The sequence below is a fragment of the Aspergillus oryzae genome, chromosome 4 (genome assembly GCF_000184455.2).
Source record: "Aspergillus oryzae RIB40 DNA, chromosome 4".
Taxonomy (NCBI): Eukaryota; Fungi; Ascomycota; class Eurotiomycetes; order Eurotiales; family Aspergillaceae; genus Aspergillus; species Aspergillus oryzae.
Genome location: NC_036438.1, coordinates 286,139 through 301,305, shown reverse-complemented (window position 1 = coordinate 301,305; position 15,167 = coordinate 286,139). Strand labels below are relative to the sequence as shown.

At 46.7% G+C, this 15,167-nt stretch overlaps 6 protein-coding genes and 1 non-coding gene across 7 annotated transcripts; 4 read left to right on the top strand and 3 right to left on the bottom strand.

The window, feature by feature from the left end:
* Nucleotides 1-799: 799 nt before the first annotated feature.
* Nucleotides 800-2,532, top strand: AO090012000123 (uncharacterized protein; the record flags this gene model as incomplete). Its single annotated transcript, XM_023236332.1, has 7 exons — nucleotides 800-1,010; nucleotides 1,079-1,120; nucleotides 1,244-1,378; nucleotides 1,477-1,885; nucleotides 1,949-2,119; nucleotides 2,242-2,383; nucleotides 2,446-2,532. 7 exons carry the CDS (start codon nucleotides 800-802, stop codon nucleotides 2,530-2,532), a joined length of 1,197 nt encoding a protein of 398 aa, XP_023091264.1.
* A 347-nt stretch (nucleotides 2,533-2,879) lies between these two features.
* Nucleotides 2,880-3,748, bottom strand: AO090012000122 (uncharacterized protein; the record flags this gene model as incomplete). The annotated part of the gene is given in 2 exon segments (XM_001727132.3): nucleotides 2,880-2,901; nucleotides 2,910-3,748. Coding segments are annotated over 2 exon segments (861 nt in total).
* A 1,443-nt stretch (nucleotides 3,749-5,191) lies between these two features.
* On the bottom strand, nucleotides 5,192-6,545 carry AO090012000121 (uncharacterized protein; the record flags this gene model as incomplete). The annotated part of the gene is given in 3 exon segments (XM_023236331.1): nucleotides 5,192-5,651; nucleotides 5,666-5,867; nucleotides 5,933-6,545. 3 exon segments carry the CDS (start codon nucleotides 6,543-6,545, stop codon nucleotides 5,192-5,194), a joined length of 1,275 nt encoding a protein of 424 aa, XP_023091263.1.
* Nucleotides 6,546-8,138: 1,593 nt separating this feature from the next.
* AO090012000119 (pyrroline-5-carboxylate reductase family protein) lies at nucleotides 8,139-9,049 on the bottom strand (the record flags this gene model as incomplete). Its single annotated transcript, XM_001727130.3, has 2 exons — nucleotides 8,139-8,443; nucleotides 8,500-9,049. The coding sequence occupies 2 exons, from the start codon at nucleotides 9,047-9,049 to the stop codon at nucleotides 8,139-8,141; spliced, it is 855 nt and encodes a 284-aa protein (XP_001727182.1).
* A 469-nt stretch (nucleotides 9,050-9,518) lies between these two features.
* On the top strand, nucleotides 9,519-9,590 carry AO090012t00002. Its single transcript has one exon. It is a non-coding gene; the product is annotated as a tRNA-Arg (tRNA).
* A 1,198-nt stretch (nucleotides 9,591-10,788) lies between these two features.
* On the top strand, nucleotides 10,789-11,634 carry AO090012000117 (uncharacterized protein; the record flags this gene model as incomplete). Its single annotated transcript, XM_023236330.1, has 3 exons — nucleotides 10,789-10,804; nucleotides 10,855-11,567; nucleotides 11,626-11,634. The coding sequence occupies 3 exons, from the start codon at nucleotides 10,789-10,791 to the stop codon at nucleotides 11,632-11,634; spliced, it is 738 nt and encodes a 245-aa protein (XP_023091262.1).
* Nucleotides 11,635-13,834: 2,200 nt separating this feature from the next.
* AO090012000116 (uncharacterized protein) lies at nucleotides 13,835-14,714 on the top strand (the record flags this gene model as incomplete). The annotated part of the gene is made up of 2 exons (XM_023236329.1): nucleotides 13,835-14,669; nucleotides 14,704-14,714. The coding sequence occupies 2 exons, from the start codon at nucleotides 13,835-13,837 to the stop codon at nucleotides 14,712-14,714; spliced, it is 846 nt and encodes a 281-aa protein (XP_023091261.1).
* Between the last annotated feature and the right edge of the window lie 453 nt (nucleotides 14,715-15,167).

Sequence of the window (15,167 nt, the reverse complement as noted above, 5' to 3'; positions counted from 1 at the left end):
AATCGAGCATAATCCCAACGAGGATTGATACGGGTGGATGTTCGCAGGCCTCGCAACTCGATATACAGAACGATGAAATACTGTATATGGACTTTGCACGGCGAATAGGATGCTCTGGCATTTGGTTGCAACGACAGGCGAGCGTGGGTAATATGTCTTTAGACGATAAGTTAATACGACAGGTATTTGAAGTCGTTTACAAGAGAGGAGTTGAGAACCTGCGAGGTGGAGTAGTCTTTGAGACCTTTGAGCGGCTGTTCGGGAGGCGTTCTTCCCAGATCTAGAATGTCCTAAGGGAAGTAAAAGAGGGTGAACGACATATCCTCTCTTTCCACATGCTCATATCCATAATATTCAGACTTCCTTTCAGTTGCGAATGTAACATTGTGATATATGATAAACGTAGGCATCTGTGTAAGGGTTTCATAGTGGATGATTTGCCTAATCAGCCAGCGGAATTATAAATCCAACGAGATATGACGATATGAAACATGGCTTTACCTGTTTAGAGTCAATATTTGGACGACGTTTATGGTTACGACTCTTCTTCTCTCAAATCTATGAAGCAACAGCAGGATAATATACACCGACGTGTTGGGGTTTCAATTTGATCGGTGCGTCGGCGATTCGCCAAACCCCGTGCCGGCTTGGTGTAACCGGGCAAGAGCCGATATAAAAGAGACGACAGCCTACGCCTTCTCTACAAAGTTGTACGCAATCCATTCAATGTGTTGAAGAACCAGCCGTTGCCGCTGCTGCATTGAACAGCATCTTCCGGTTCTCTGTCTTTTGAGGCATCATGTCCACCCCCAGAGCCACAGATCGGTCTATATCAACAGTCGCGACAAGAAAAGACTCATCGTCGGCAGAGACATGTGCTGGTAATGAGAGAAACGAGAAAGGTGGGACGTGGACCGCCCCTGATGAGGCACCCGACGGGGGTCTTATAGCGTGGTTCATGGTCCTGGGTGCGTGGTGTGTGTTGTTTTGCAGCTTCGGATGGATCAACAGTACGTCTCCAGACCCCAAACATAAACGATAGAATTACATCACTGACTCTTGCAAATCTGCATGTTAGGTATCGGAGAATTCCAGGCATACTATGAACAGAACCTCCTCCGTCAGTATTCCAGCGGCAAGATCTCGTGGATTCCGTCGCTGCAGATATTCTTCATGTTTGCCATGGTGCCAGCCCTCTCTACACCGAAGCCCATCCGCAGCTAGATGCTGAGCTCTGAACTAGGGCCCGATTGCAGGTCAAATCTACGACAGACTTGGTCCTCAATATCTTCTTTTGAGCGGATCGCTTCTTCATGTCTTCGGTTTGATGATGACGTCTATATCGAAAAGGTACTACCAGATACTCCTATCGCAAGGTGTATGTAGCGCCATTGGTGTAGCTGCCATTTTCCAAGCAGGTATAAATATATACCACATGCTCCCCGTCGGTCTTTCATTTTGTCTAATATCATACAGCGGTCAGTTGCATCCCCAGCTGGTTCAGCAAGAAGCGCGGTGCGGTATACGGTATAGTATCCTCTGGCTCAAGTATTGGGGGAGTCATCTTCCCTATCATGATCAGCAAGCTAATTAGGATCCTTGGATTCCCATGGACCATGAGAATTTGCGCGCTCATGATTCTCTTTCTTCTGATAGTAGCCAACCTGACCGTCCGGTCGCGTCTCCCACCGAACCCTCGGAAATTATCCAAGGAGTCCTTGATGCGACCTTTCCATGAATCAAAAACGATGCTACTAATAGCCGGCTTTTTCACCCTCACCTTTGGGATATTCGTGCCTATGAATTATTTCGTCACTGCAGCAATGGCAGATGGCATGGGCCGTAATTTGGCCGAGTACTTGGTTGCAATTCTTAATGCAGGGAGGTAAGGCTCAGGCTAATCTCAAAAGTACACCCCTCAAGCGTCACTAACCACACAATCATATAGTCTGTTCGGTCGTCTCGGTGCCGGAGTCTTCGCCGACAAAATGGGTTCCTACAATATCTTCGTGGTTGTCACCTACATCGCCGGCATCCTAGTTCTAGCGCTATGGATACCCGCCTCGAATAACGCCGGAACCATCGTGTTCGCCGTTCTCTTTGGGTTCGCCACGGGTGCGTACGTTGCGCTTGCCCCTGGTCTAGTCGTAAAACTCTCCCCATTCGCGGAGGTCGGATATAGAACTGGACTTCTTTTTCTGTTCGCCTCTATCAGTGGCCTGACGACCAATCCGATCGCAGGCGCTATATTGCAACACTCGGGTGGATCTTATACCGGGATGAAGATCTTCTCGGGTGTTTTGTTGATTGTAGGGTCGACTTTGGTTTTGGGTGTTCGTCTTCGTCAGACGGGCTTGAAGCCGAATGCTATTTTCTAGAGAGGGTTTGAAGTCGCATTCTTTAACAGCTGTTCTTGTTTACCATTTATCTTTTAATCTTTTGTAGGGCGCATCCTTTTCTATATATACTTCTCTCTTTACAACATCTTTGGAGATTGCTAAATTCCCCCGTTTCTTCATTGAATCTCACTAGCTATGGTCTAGTCGAATATATTGACATTTTTAACAATGGTCAAATTATACATTACTTGTAACTGTGATAGCATAAAGTCGTTAGAGTTGTATTTCTCATTGCTGTCATTCTATATACACCTTGAAATCAAAACAGCAACCATTAACAAACAATATATACCCACGACCAAAAAGGTCCAGACCAATACTCATCACAAAACAACAGGAAGCCCAGCCTGTTGACGCATACAATAAACCCTCTCTTTCCACCGTTTACAATCCCAATATGCTTTATAATCCTCTCCAAGGCCAGCATCATTCAGTTCCTTTAATCTATAATCGATGCGATACTCCTTCATCAATTTCCCATCAACACAGATCCTGATACTTCCTACATACTCATACAACAACTTCCCATAAGGAGCCATAGAGATACTCATACCGAGAAGATACCCAACATACTCACTAATCAAATCAGCCAACCAAGTCGGTCGCATAAGCAACCCGAAAACCCCACTACAAAGTGCCGTGGATGACTTTGTGTGATCTTCATCGGCGCCCCCGTTTATCCAATCCCAGAAGCCCATATCGGCGGGTGCTAACGATTCCTCATTGACTGGTGAGACAAAGTCCAAGGTTAACCGGTTGATCGTAAAGGACATATCGTCCATACGGGGTCCGGGACTAGGGACTCTGTGCTCGGCCAAAGGGCCGACTTCCAGGAAGCGTTCTAACAGATAGAAGAATGTCCATAGGATTCGGGGTGGGGAGTCGCCGTCGGGTAGGAAGTGGTATCTGCGCCAGTTCGTTGTTGGACAAGTGCCTGCTACCCTGATGGTGACTGTGAGATCGTCGACGTGGTGACAGGGGTTTGAAAGGAAGGTCCATCGTGGATGTAGTTCCCTCTCGTCGCTGAGGATCACGTCGAGGTTGAATATCGATGGCATAATTGATTCATCGAGTCTTCTTTTGGTTATTTCGGCTATTTGATGGTTGACAAGGAGGAGGGATAGAGAGTTGGATATCCAGGCATCATGATATTTCTCCTGGGCGCTCCAGTATTTAACAGTACAAACACCGTGCGGTGCAGAAAGACAGTCCCCCTCCTGACGGGGCCAAGGCACATAGTTTAGCCATGGTGGTAGGGGGCGTTCTGGGGCCAGGCCTTTGTAGCACAGCACCAGCTCGACGATTCGGTCTAGGAGCTCGCTTGGTAGGTCTAAAAGCGTTATGGGCATTCTGATATATCAATTTAGGCTTGCATGAGAGTTGAAGCCACGGCTGGTTAAGTATGTGTGACTGCGTGTGAACGCGGATATGGTTGATGTTCGGAATGCCGAATGCCAAGTGCTCCGTCGGTTTCCTAATATAAGCGCGGATAGATATCTATAGTAGATAATTGGCGGGGTCCAAACTCTCTTTTTCCAAGTACTTTTCCGCGGCCTACACGAGATAGATAAGATAACCGGCGTTTGAATTGCCGCCCATACACTGTCACTATAAGCGTCGGTCAAGGCGCCAAACGGTGCAATGAGTGGCTAATAGAGACACTAGACTAGCACTGGATGAGTCGTGTCGCCGATGCTATTCTGGCCCTAATGCATCAAGCTACTATGTTCGAATATTTGACCAAATGGCAGGTGAAATAGAGATTCTGATGCAGAACAACCCCCGCGCATTCAGGGTCGTCTATTTAAGTTCGTAGCCGACATCGGCGCAAGTTGGGCGCGGGTCCTAGATCTTAAATCCGACCTAGTTCAGTCCCATGGATAGTAAGGTCGTTGAAGATACTACGAATTAATTGGTTATATCAATTCTAATCGCTCTTGAGTTTTGATTGTGGGGTGCCCGTAAACCATCTCCTAGTCTTCTTTTCTTGTCAAGTGTTGAAGAGAACCCTCCAAAATCAATAAAGGATATCAAGAGGGACTAATTAAAGATATTGAAGCCCATGGAATTGGTCTTACTGGAGTTGCCGCGAGATGTAACTGAGAAGGTCTCTCACTCCCTAGCTAGGGGCAAATATACAAAATATGAACTTTCACAATTACCCTCCCCAGAGAGGGTCTAGGGTTAATGAGCCTGTTCTAGTCTTCTCAGAGCCATGATCCCCTCACTTGCATATAGGTTTGGCGTTCACTAGTCAATGAGTCCCTACATTGTATAGCATCGTCTATACCGTGTGGAGAAACTGCTGCTACTTAATCTATTTGAAGCCTTTGGATGCCAACCTTACAATATACATATCCTGGAAGATACTATTTTAAGGCATTACCTCTTACACATCTTTAGAAGTCTACCTATCTAGAATCTGTTTGCCTTTCCATCATCGATAGGGACCGTGTGAGGAGCATACTCCAGTACCAGATTCGATCTAAAGATAGACCGCTAGTAACTGTGAGGATTGGAAGGAAAATTAGTAGACGGGCTGCCCACGACACCATGCTCCTAGACATAGATATCATGGATATCTTTCATACAAGCTCAAATACGGGGGGCGATTATTATCATTTCAACAAACCACGAGCAACAATAACCTACAAGTCAGCATCCATATAATAACGTAAAGGCCTGCCAAACTGAAGAACAAGAGGAGTACCGATACAGAATCGAAACACTCGAGCATATTAACAAAAAAGAAAAAAGAAAAAAGAAAAAGAGAGAGAGAGAGAGAACGACGCTTAGGGGCGTCGATGGTGAAAGCGCAAATATTGATGGCCATGACTGTTGTCCTTGTGGACCTGGTAAGGTGCCACAGTGGCAGGTGGAGTCATGACTGAACTTGAAGGTGAAACTGTAGGAGTGACAGTACTGTTGAATCCGACCTTCCCAATGCCAGCATTAGCCAGGACATAGGCTCGAACCTGGCTGACGGGCATGATGTTGATGTTCTGTTCATCTGCATCAGCGATTGTCTGTAATGATGTCACATTATTTGTTGTGTAAGGCGATAGGTCCCCGCTGCCTGTGAGCAGATTTTCTTGACACGGGCGCTTCATAGCTGAGTCGCAGGTAGTGACCGTGCTCGAGTTCGTGATAAACATGCCATATCCATTGCCAGGCTCAGTCGGTCTCGCTACATCAGGGAATATGTTTCCTTCCAGTAGGATAGCAGGCTCAGGGGTGACAGAGAAGCATGTCCTGTATTGTTGGACCAGTAGTTGTTGAAAATGTGCCAGGCGCTCACGGAACCCAGGTCTGGAGAGCGTCCAGAGGTATGATGGATCCAGTTGTTGAAGAAGGACACTTTATCGTTCTCTCCAAGTCCAAGGATGGTCCAGTAATGATGTCCGTCGCAGGTAGAAGAATGATCGGTTCGTCCGTCGAACTCGGTGTCTGAGATGGTGACGCGTCCACCTGTTAGTACTTGATCAGTATTCATTGAGAATATAAACGGTTTCGCATAATACAAGATAACTCACTGGATTCATATCCCATAGATATCATCTGCCGGCCAACCAATGAAATCTTCACATAATCAATCCAGATCAAATCACAGCCATCCATGTATATCGCATCTCCACCCCAGACGTATCCAGGATTAATGCCTGTGATACGGATGTTCTGTACGATGACATTCGACACGCTGTTCACAACTCGCAGTCCACTACCTCGGATAACACCTTTTGCTCCCAGCCCAACAATAGCCTTATTCGATGCCACGTCGATCGTCGTCGTGTTGGGATAGGTACAGTCGACTGGAGTCCTATGTCCACACCAACCGAAATCAGTTTCGATCGCATCCTGGCCACCGTCGCCGCAAGTATCGGTGTTAAATACGCAACAAGCGCAGTTTTCACAGTAGCCCTCGTTGCCTATGAAATTGTACTCCTTGTCAAGGACGATAACGCGGGGCTTGCTATCCGTAAGCCAATCGAGCAGTTGAGCCACGTTAGCTGGGACAGCTGGTGTCGTATTTCCGCCTCCTGTAACACTGTAGGCAAGCCCAGCAGGCTTTCCATATACCTTGGTCGATAAGTTGGATCCAAGGGCACTGCTAGCGAGCAGTGAACTAAGAAGTAAAAAGGGCTTCATGGTAAGCGCAGTCGCGTTATTATGCCATCGAAGTTGGGGTGAGAAGTGAATGGAAATATTGTGGTATTTATCTTTTAAGGATCCAGTTCACGAGAAGCAGGTACTGACTTCGAAATCATGATTCATGACTACTGATCCAGGTTCTCCGGCTTCAGGATTTGCCGATCGTCAGGGCAGTATGAACCAAAAATCCAAGAAAGCGCGAGGTTCTTATCAGATGATATGCTCCTTGTTAATTGATTAATATAAACAGCAGTCCTAAGACCATCTCGCTTACAGAGCGGAGTAGCCCCCATTGTTTCACACTTCGAACCGAACGCTAAGCCAGCCTATGAATCCACTGGCAGATAGGATGATCATCACCGTGGATCCAGCGCCGACAATTCTTTTGCGGAGCTTTTACCGTTTATAAACTCGGCAATGCGGTCCGGGCCCACCTCAGTTTCAGGAACACTCTGCCAGGCTGGACTTGCGTGCCGATATGCCATGACCTACAAATTCTTATTTGGCGTCTGTTTGGGATAGATGGGACTCACATGAAAATAGAGTGAAAGTTTGAAGTGGGTCAACCCAATATATGAACGACCCCAACTGGTTCTTAAGCACCATTCGTCGTGGCCATTGTATCGGATCTACTAGCAACTATATATACAGTGTTCAAGAGCGGGTCTCCTGCTTGTTGCAGCAGCCTCTAAGGATGCTTCAGCCCAGTGCAGAGTCTTTTCCTTCTTTTCCGGCAGACTTAAGATACATTGACTCTACACTATGGTTTTACTTTTAAACACACTGTTTAAGGAACTCTTGATAGATTCCAATCATCACAGCCACGTACAGTTTGTAGACAGAATTGGCCCTGGAAGGTACGCTCATTATAGCTACAACCGATCTCGCTTGAAAGAACTTCTTTCAAAAGATGAGGTTGGCTTGGTTAAGCGCACCAGGCGTAACTCTGAGGTCCTGGTATAAGCATTTATCATGAGCATAAGACGACCCTCATCTGAAAGGAATAGGATGCTATATGCATGTGCAGTTCCCTTACGAATTTGATTCCTCACCTTGGGCATCCGGTCATCGCTTTGTGCTGGGTCCAGTTAGGCATCACAGATATATAATCCCCAAGCAATTAGATAAATAAATAATTATTAAAACTAAAAGGCTTTTCATGTACATGGAATAGGTGCTGTTGTCTTGTTGAACCGCGATCGAATCCAGTATAGCAGCAAGGTGGTGTTAATTGCTGCAACGGGGGTTAGGGCTACGGCGCTGAGAGCCTGGGGAACCTGTAGCAACTCTTGCTTACGCAGATGCAACAGGTGCCTATGAAATTACGCTCATTTCTAAAATCTGTCATCTTTACCCGTCTTATACGTTATGCGAATATACTGGGAAACAACAGTGGCTTGATTTTCGTACAGTACAGACTTCATAGACCTTTTAGTATTCTATGTATACGCTGATGGTGGTAAATGATTACAGGATCCTAGAGAATATTGAAATGTCAGACTTTGATTCATGCTTCTGAAGTTTAGACACATACAAGGTACGTTCGACTCTTTTCCGTATGTTAACTTCCCTCGGGCAATACCGAGACGTTTATTGCTTGCCAAGAGTGTTTCCCAACTCAGCTGCTCGGGAGGTAGCGGAATTCACAGCTTTGTCAACAGTCTCCTTGAAGCCTAGTGACTCGAATGTTTGAAGGGCGGCATATGTGGTTCCATTCGGGCTGGTAACATTCTTGCGCAGCTGGCTCGGACTGTCGGATGACTCGACAAGCATCTTGCCGGCGCCGAGACATGTTTGTGCAGCCAATCTGGTAGCCTGTTCTTCAGAAAGACCCAGGGCAGTCGCACTGGCAACCAAATGTTCCACCATGGCGAAAAAGTAGGCGGGGCCCGATCCTAAAGCGTGTCAATGCGCATCCTTGACCACATCCGAATCCACGAATCAAACGTACCAGAAAGCCCCGTGACGACGTCGAGCAACTCTTCCTTATCTACCCACTCGGTGGCCTTGCTGACACTTCCAAGAACAGCATTGACGAGCTCCTTCTCTTCCGACGTCACATCCTTGCTGGCATACAGACCCGAAGCTCCCTCACCAACAAGCGCTGGTGTGTTTGGCATCACACGAACAACGTGGGCGTTGCGTCCATCGCTTGTACGGAGCCATTGGACCAGACTATCGAGGGTGATTCCCGCGGCGATACTGACCACAACGGGCAAGGTTGTACGCTGTGACCAGGCAGCTCCCAATTCCTCGCACACGCCCTTGGTAACCTGTGGCTTGACTGCAATAATAACCAGGTCCGCATCCTTTGCGGCCTCAACATTGGCAGTAGTGGTCTGCACCCCAAGAGCCGCCATCTTCTCCCGGTTGACATCCCAAGGCTCGGAAACCCAGATGTTCTGTTTCTGGACGCCCTTGTTGACGAGACCTCCGATGATGGCAGAGGCCATGTTGCCACCGCCGATGAAGGCGAGCTTGCTCTCTTGAAGGGAAGGCATTTCTCAGACAGGAATTACGTTCAGCTAGTTTTCACAATTGTCAAGGAGATGGTTGATATGACTGGGACATGATCCTAAAATTCCCCCACTCGGTCAAAAGGCGGGGCACAAACCGACCGCCCGCCGAAGTTGGCATTACTTGTCCTGAAATAGGGAAGGCGGTGCCGGGATGGGAGTTGCAGGGCGGGGTTGGATATAAACATGACGTAAAAAGAAGGGATGCGAACCGAGAAGGTCAGAAAAGAACTTACTAAAAAAAAGAAACAAAAGAGAGAGATTGATTTGATTCGAGAGGATAATATCACAGAGACTGGCACATTGAGTATATCATCGCGCACACTCTCTTGGAATTGCGGCCCTTGTAATAGCTGTATGAAAGTCGCTGGTACGAGTATTCCTGCTGCGATGGAAGAGCTGTGACTGAAGATCTGTTAATGTTGTCAAATACCTGAGTTGTACCCCAAGAGTTGGCCGGCTGGCCCAATGGCAAGGCGCTTGACTACGAATCAAGAGATTGCAGGTTCGACCCCTGCGTCGGTCATTCTTTTTGAAAAACAAAACGAAATTTTTGCCTACAAAGGGTGGAAGGACTAGTAGTGGGTCTAGTTGACCAAACTCTTTCTATTTTGTAATGATCAATCCCTCTATATTCCACATTCCCCTCCAGTGACTTGGAATTACTATCAATGGTAAACCGTGCCCGGCTGGATGCTTTATCATCGAATTCCATTCCTGCTTCAATATCCAGAGTTGATCTTCTCTTTCTCTTTGTGTCGCTCTATTTTTTGAATCGCTTTGAAGTGGTAATTTTGCTATTGATCCTTACAATGCCTGCCTACATATTGCACTCCTTTCCCTCTTCTCACTTAGTTTCCAGCATAGTAACGTGACTAATTACTAGACCCCGTACCACGGCCATAAAACCGATAAATTTAGAGTATGTAGGTAGAAGAATGTTGTGTCACCTTGGTCGGCATTTATTTCAGATGTAAAGCAGACTGATTGTCATCACTCCGGCTTCATTATCCCCTACTGTTCCATATGACGCAGAAGCAATCCGGCAGGATTTGGAATCTCTGCAAATGCATTGTCGAAAATCTCTAAGATTTGAACAATCATCCCCAGCAACAAGATCCTCAGCGTGGAAAAGACCTTGTTCGATATGATCTGATGTATACACCCTTCGAAATGAATCTTGCATTCTATGGTATCTTTGCCAGAACTTATCTTCGATATAAATGACTTTATTCTCAATTGTCTCGCTGTCGCCAATTCTGATAGTACTATTCTGTAGGATCAAAATGTTTAGCCCTAGTTGTATTACGTACATGTTAGATTTGGTACTAAAGAGATTTAAGAATTCATGTTCGGTTTTACTGAACGCTGATTGGATAAATTCGAACATCTCTATTACTTCTAGCAGAGCCTCACCACTCTTTTAATCAATCTCCAGCACTGCCTCGGATCACTAAAGGATGGGTGGATGACTGCCTGGTGGTGTGTCTGCCGCTGACGTGGCGCAGCATTGCTTTTTTGAACCTGCATTTTCGCGCCACTCTTAATCTGCGTTCCCTCCATTTCCCCTACTTTCCTTGAAATTACTTAACTTCTTCCTCGTCGGCGGCTGTTCTATTCCAGCGCTAGACTGGGTTCATCCCCATTCTCTTTCCGGGTCTCTTAAGAGCACAATTCCAACGTGTCTCAGAAGCGCAGTGCGGAGAAGCTAAGTTGAAACAATTATGAGTAATTCAGAAGGTTTGCTGGTGCATTATAACTCCGTATGAACGTTGGACTGAATTTCCCAGATTCTCCTTCCCCGGAAAATGTGAAATGGCAGACTACATGGTTCGCATTGGTTTCATTGGGACTTGCTGCCATGATGCAGCCGTGTGGAAATGTGCTCGGCCAAAGAACCAAGAACCACCGCTTTTATATCCGTGCCTCACCCGTCGTCTGCGCTGCTGATATGGTGCAATTTATCGCCTTCGTCTTACTTGGATTTAGTCCCGATCCCCAGGTGTGGCTGCGGAATGTCAAATTCGAACTGAGAGAACGATTTGAAGGAGAATCAGGCGCTAAAGACCGAGAGGCCGCTGAGAATGCGATCATTATCCGTTGGATACTGATGATCATGGGCGCCTACGTATTTCAAGTCATCAAGCTGGTGGCGATGCGAGGAGTTCCATGGACCCAAGCTTGGGCAATGATGTTCGTCATCTCCATACTCTTTGGGGAGATTCTCATACTACTTGTACACTTCCTTAACCTCGATGACGGCTCGACCAGTACACCCCCTCTCTGGCGCAGCTACAGGTTCTCCAACGCTGTCGATCACATTGGACTTATTGCAATCTCACTTCAGTTCGCCATTTCATATGGGAGTCTTTATATTTTCGTTCACAAAATGAATGACTTATTACGCTACAAGGGGCTTCCGGATTATGTTAATTTTACTATTCTTGTAATTTTCATTGGGGTTTCCCTTTCACCATCCTTTCCTGGGTATTGGAGGTATAACGTAAGGCTTTTCACAAAGTTGTTAAGGCCCCATGACCTGCATATTTATGAAACAACAGTCCCATTGAATCATGGGGGCGAAATAGGTGCCACGAAGCGATATTGGCTTTACTCACTTGGATGTTTCGCTATCATTTCTTTTTCACTCACCCCTTATTTGATTACGCAAATCTCAGATATTGTGCACGTCGGCGTGGAATGGATATGGATATGGGTAGTCCTGTCTTTAAATGTCTGTGTTATACTCTGGGGACTTGCCAACAAGCTTCCAATGTCCATCAATGGAAAGAAAATAGGGCGTCTCTGTCGAGTGAATTCCTTTTCGAGCGCACAGTCCGTTGTCCTCTGTTTTCTTACTTTCCTCGCAAGTATTCTGTGCTACGGATGTGTTTTCGATCCATCGGGGACAGAAAATCCAGACTGGACTGGCGTTTTTGGTTAAGGGCGAGAATACTCCTACTGTTTCCCAGGCTCCGAGATTGGCAGAGTAACATGTATCTGTCTCTAGTCCTGCCTGCATACCTTCCTTGATACCCTGCTCTTCTTCCCGACCTTATCAGCACTGTTGTGCTCCATCCTGTACTTGCTTTGACTCTTGGGGGACTAGAAGCCTCGCCAGCTTGGGTGTCGAAGTGGGACTGCACACCCAACAAATTAAACCATAGATCTCGCCAGACGCTGAGAGTGACTCTTAACAGGGTAAGAATCCATAATGCCCACCTCCATGGCGGGTCTATATATTGCTCACCCTTGGGGTGGGTAAAAAGACAAACATAGAGAGTTGTGACATGTATGATTTACGTACTTTTACACAGCACTTGGTTCAGCCTTGATCTGCAGAATTAAACATGTATCTATCCCATAGCCTTTGCCCTCTGCGCAGCAATATCGACGATATTTCTCACTTGGTTGAAGACAGTTCTATCAGCTGAATGCCAAGAGATGGAGAGAGGAAATGGTAGCATAATACAGGGAAATCCATTGAGGCAGATTATCAAGATTCGCAAGGGGTACTGGACTACGCCTGTAGAGGTTGACACCGGGAATAAGATTGCATATTGTATGGGATGGTTGAGGGTGGAAATTCCCTCGGCCAAGCTATCTGAGTTCCAATTCTCAGACGCGAAATCCATTGCGGACGGACCATGTGGACTACATTCTAGGAACAACTTCGAAGCCAATGCTGACTATTGGTCATAATAGGGCTCTGAAGAGTTGAACAGCAGCTATTGGTACGTTCCCTGAGACCCAGAGTGCGGTTGTGGCTGCAAATGGCGTTCAAACCGGTGATGCTAGTGATTATGCCGCATTGGTGATGATCTAGGTTCTCTTTAATCTTTAACCCTTAGAATTCTATATTCTAGAATTTCTCCGTACTATGAATATTCGCTTGATTCAATGATTTTGCCTATAACCTTGGATTGACGTTGAACATTGACTGAATAAACCACCGCGACGGCGATGTACGGCAGATCGATATGAGATGTGATCGCTCAGGCCTCTACCAAGCACACAGACCTACACATAAGACTGAAAGCTCAGGCAGTACTAGATAAGTAGATTATCCACATCTTCTAGTAATCAGCTAGCAATCATCATCCCAGAAGTGGTTCAGTATTTTATTTTTTCTTCCTGTAGCTTTTAACGGCCTCCTCCACTCAAAATATTTCCTCATCCCTCAGCACATCAGCGTATCTCTCCAACATTTCTTACGGCCCCTTCGATGGTGTTATTCCTAGTCATGGAAAAATAGGGGAAGAGGTGAGAGCTTGGCGAGCCGCCACCTTTACATATTCGTCTTAGTGGGACTAACGAGTAATTTAAATCTGCCTTTTGAACCCAATTAACCCTCGTCTTTATCCTCAGCCTCAAAGACGTGGGGCGCCATTGGGTATCAATGCGAATGAATACGAGTTTGAGCGCTGACCTGCCTCTTTAGCGGTTCATAGCGATAATTATACATTTAGCCTCGCGCATCCATTGGTCGGGTGACTGATATCAAACCAGCGTGCTGACTTGACAGTCGGTACTAAAATAACGCTATTAGTCTACTGGAGACACTAAGCATTGTCAGGTGGTCAGTGTGCCGGTTCTTCAGCTTTATATCAGAGCCCCAGCCGGCTGGTCGATATTCCGTCTGCGCAGAAGAAACCCAAAATATGCCGTTCAAACTTGCGTCTTCCCAAGCATAAAAACTCATTATCCTTGTAGCGTTCATTTGGAGTTCAGGTGTTACTATTCGAATTCTTTCCCTTACGAACGTACGATATGGCCCGCAATACTCGATTTATCCTCGTTCTTACCTTATTCATACTCTTCGCCGTTGCCGTTGGGGACGATGTCGAAGGCTGTCCCCCAGGGCTGCCATATTCTCCCTTTATTCCATATTTTCGCTATCCGGCCGACTCTGCACAGGCATGCTGGGGCTTTGCTATCTGCACCTTTATGGAAGCCGACGAGGCGCGCAAACAACAGTACGGAGCAACCGCCCTTGTGATGGGCTTGGTGCCACTAACACTACGCGATATCGCCTGGCCCGAGCGACGTACTGTACTGGTCTCTGCCCCGCTACCATTCATCGCTGCGACGGCTGTTAGGGCGCTGGGCTTGGAGCCCACGCTTGCGGCAGATGTGGAGGAGGAGCGTCTCCGACTGTGGTTGTCATGGATGCGCACGGGGTGGCTCACGAATATCAAAGCGAAATCAAACATCATGAAAGCTCTATTCGTCACTGTTACCTTTGTGCTTCTCCTCGTCTCCTATGCCGCGTTGGCGCTGGTGGAAATATACTCTAAACGGAGTGCACTCGGCTGTCCGTATCCCATCTTTTGTCTGACGTGGTGCCTGGTGGGGATTGTCCCGGGTGCGGTCCACAGCTTGTTTGCCAGCTGGCGGGAAGATAAATCGGGAAGAGCAGGTAGAGAGACGGCGGTGCAGGGAGCAGATGAAGCCTGGCCGGTCCAGCTAACGTGGGCTATCTATTACACTGCAGGCACGCTTGTGTTTACATCAATCATGGCTATTACGGTGTTGGAGCTGTTCGTGTGGGTGGTTGTCATGTTTGCTGTGACTGGGGCTAGCAAGCTCCTCGCTCTTTATATCTGTTTGTTGTTGAGAACTCCTGCCTCTTCTTAAAGCTTGTGCTTAAATCGGTATGGACGAGTTGAAGGACTGTGATGCTGTCAATGAATGGGAGATTGACTTATGGTTGAATGTGTTCATTAATATGAATTAGCTTACTTTAAATCGCTTAATCATATAGCAGAAAGAAATCGGAAACCATTTTTCTTTGAGCGGCTACATCAGTGCTTGTCACCAAATGATATACCCAATTTTGACAGGCATATTGTAACCCTGTACTTATATAACACTAAAAACCCAGTTTGAATGGTTCTATTGGTCTGCTGATCATAGAAAAGGCTACGTTGATAGCTCTTGCTTGCTGAAGTTAGTTGGTCTTGCACCGAGAAACCAGCTATTGTTGGCTACAGTCCAGGCGACCGTTGATTTACCAGTGCCCGTCATGCCTTGTAACCGGATATGAATTTCCTTCCATTGGTTGTGCCCAGTGTTGGATTTGCCGAGGAAGCTCAACTCTTGT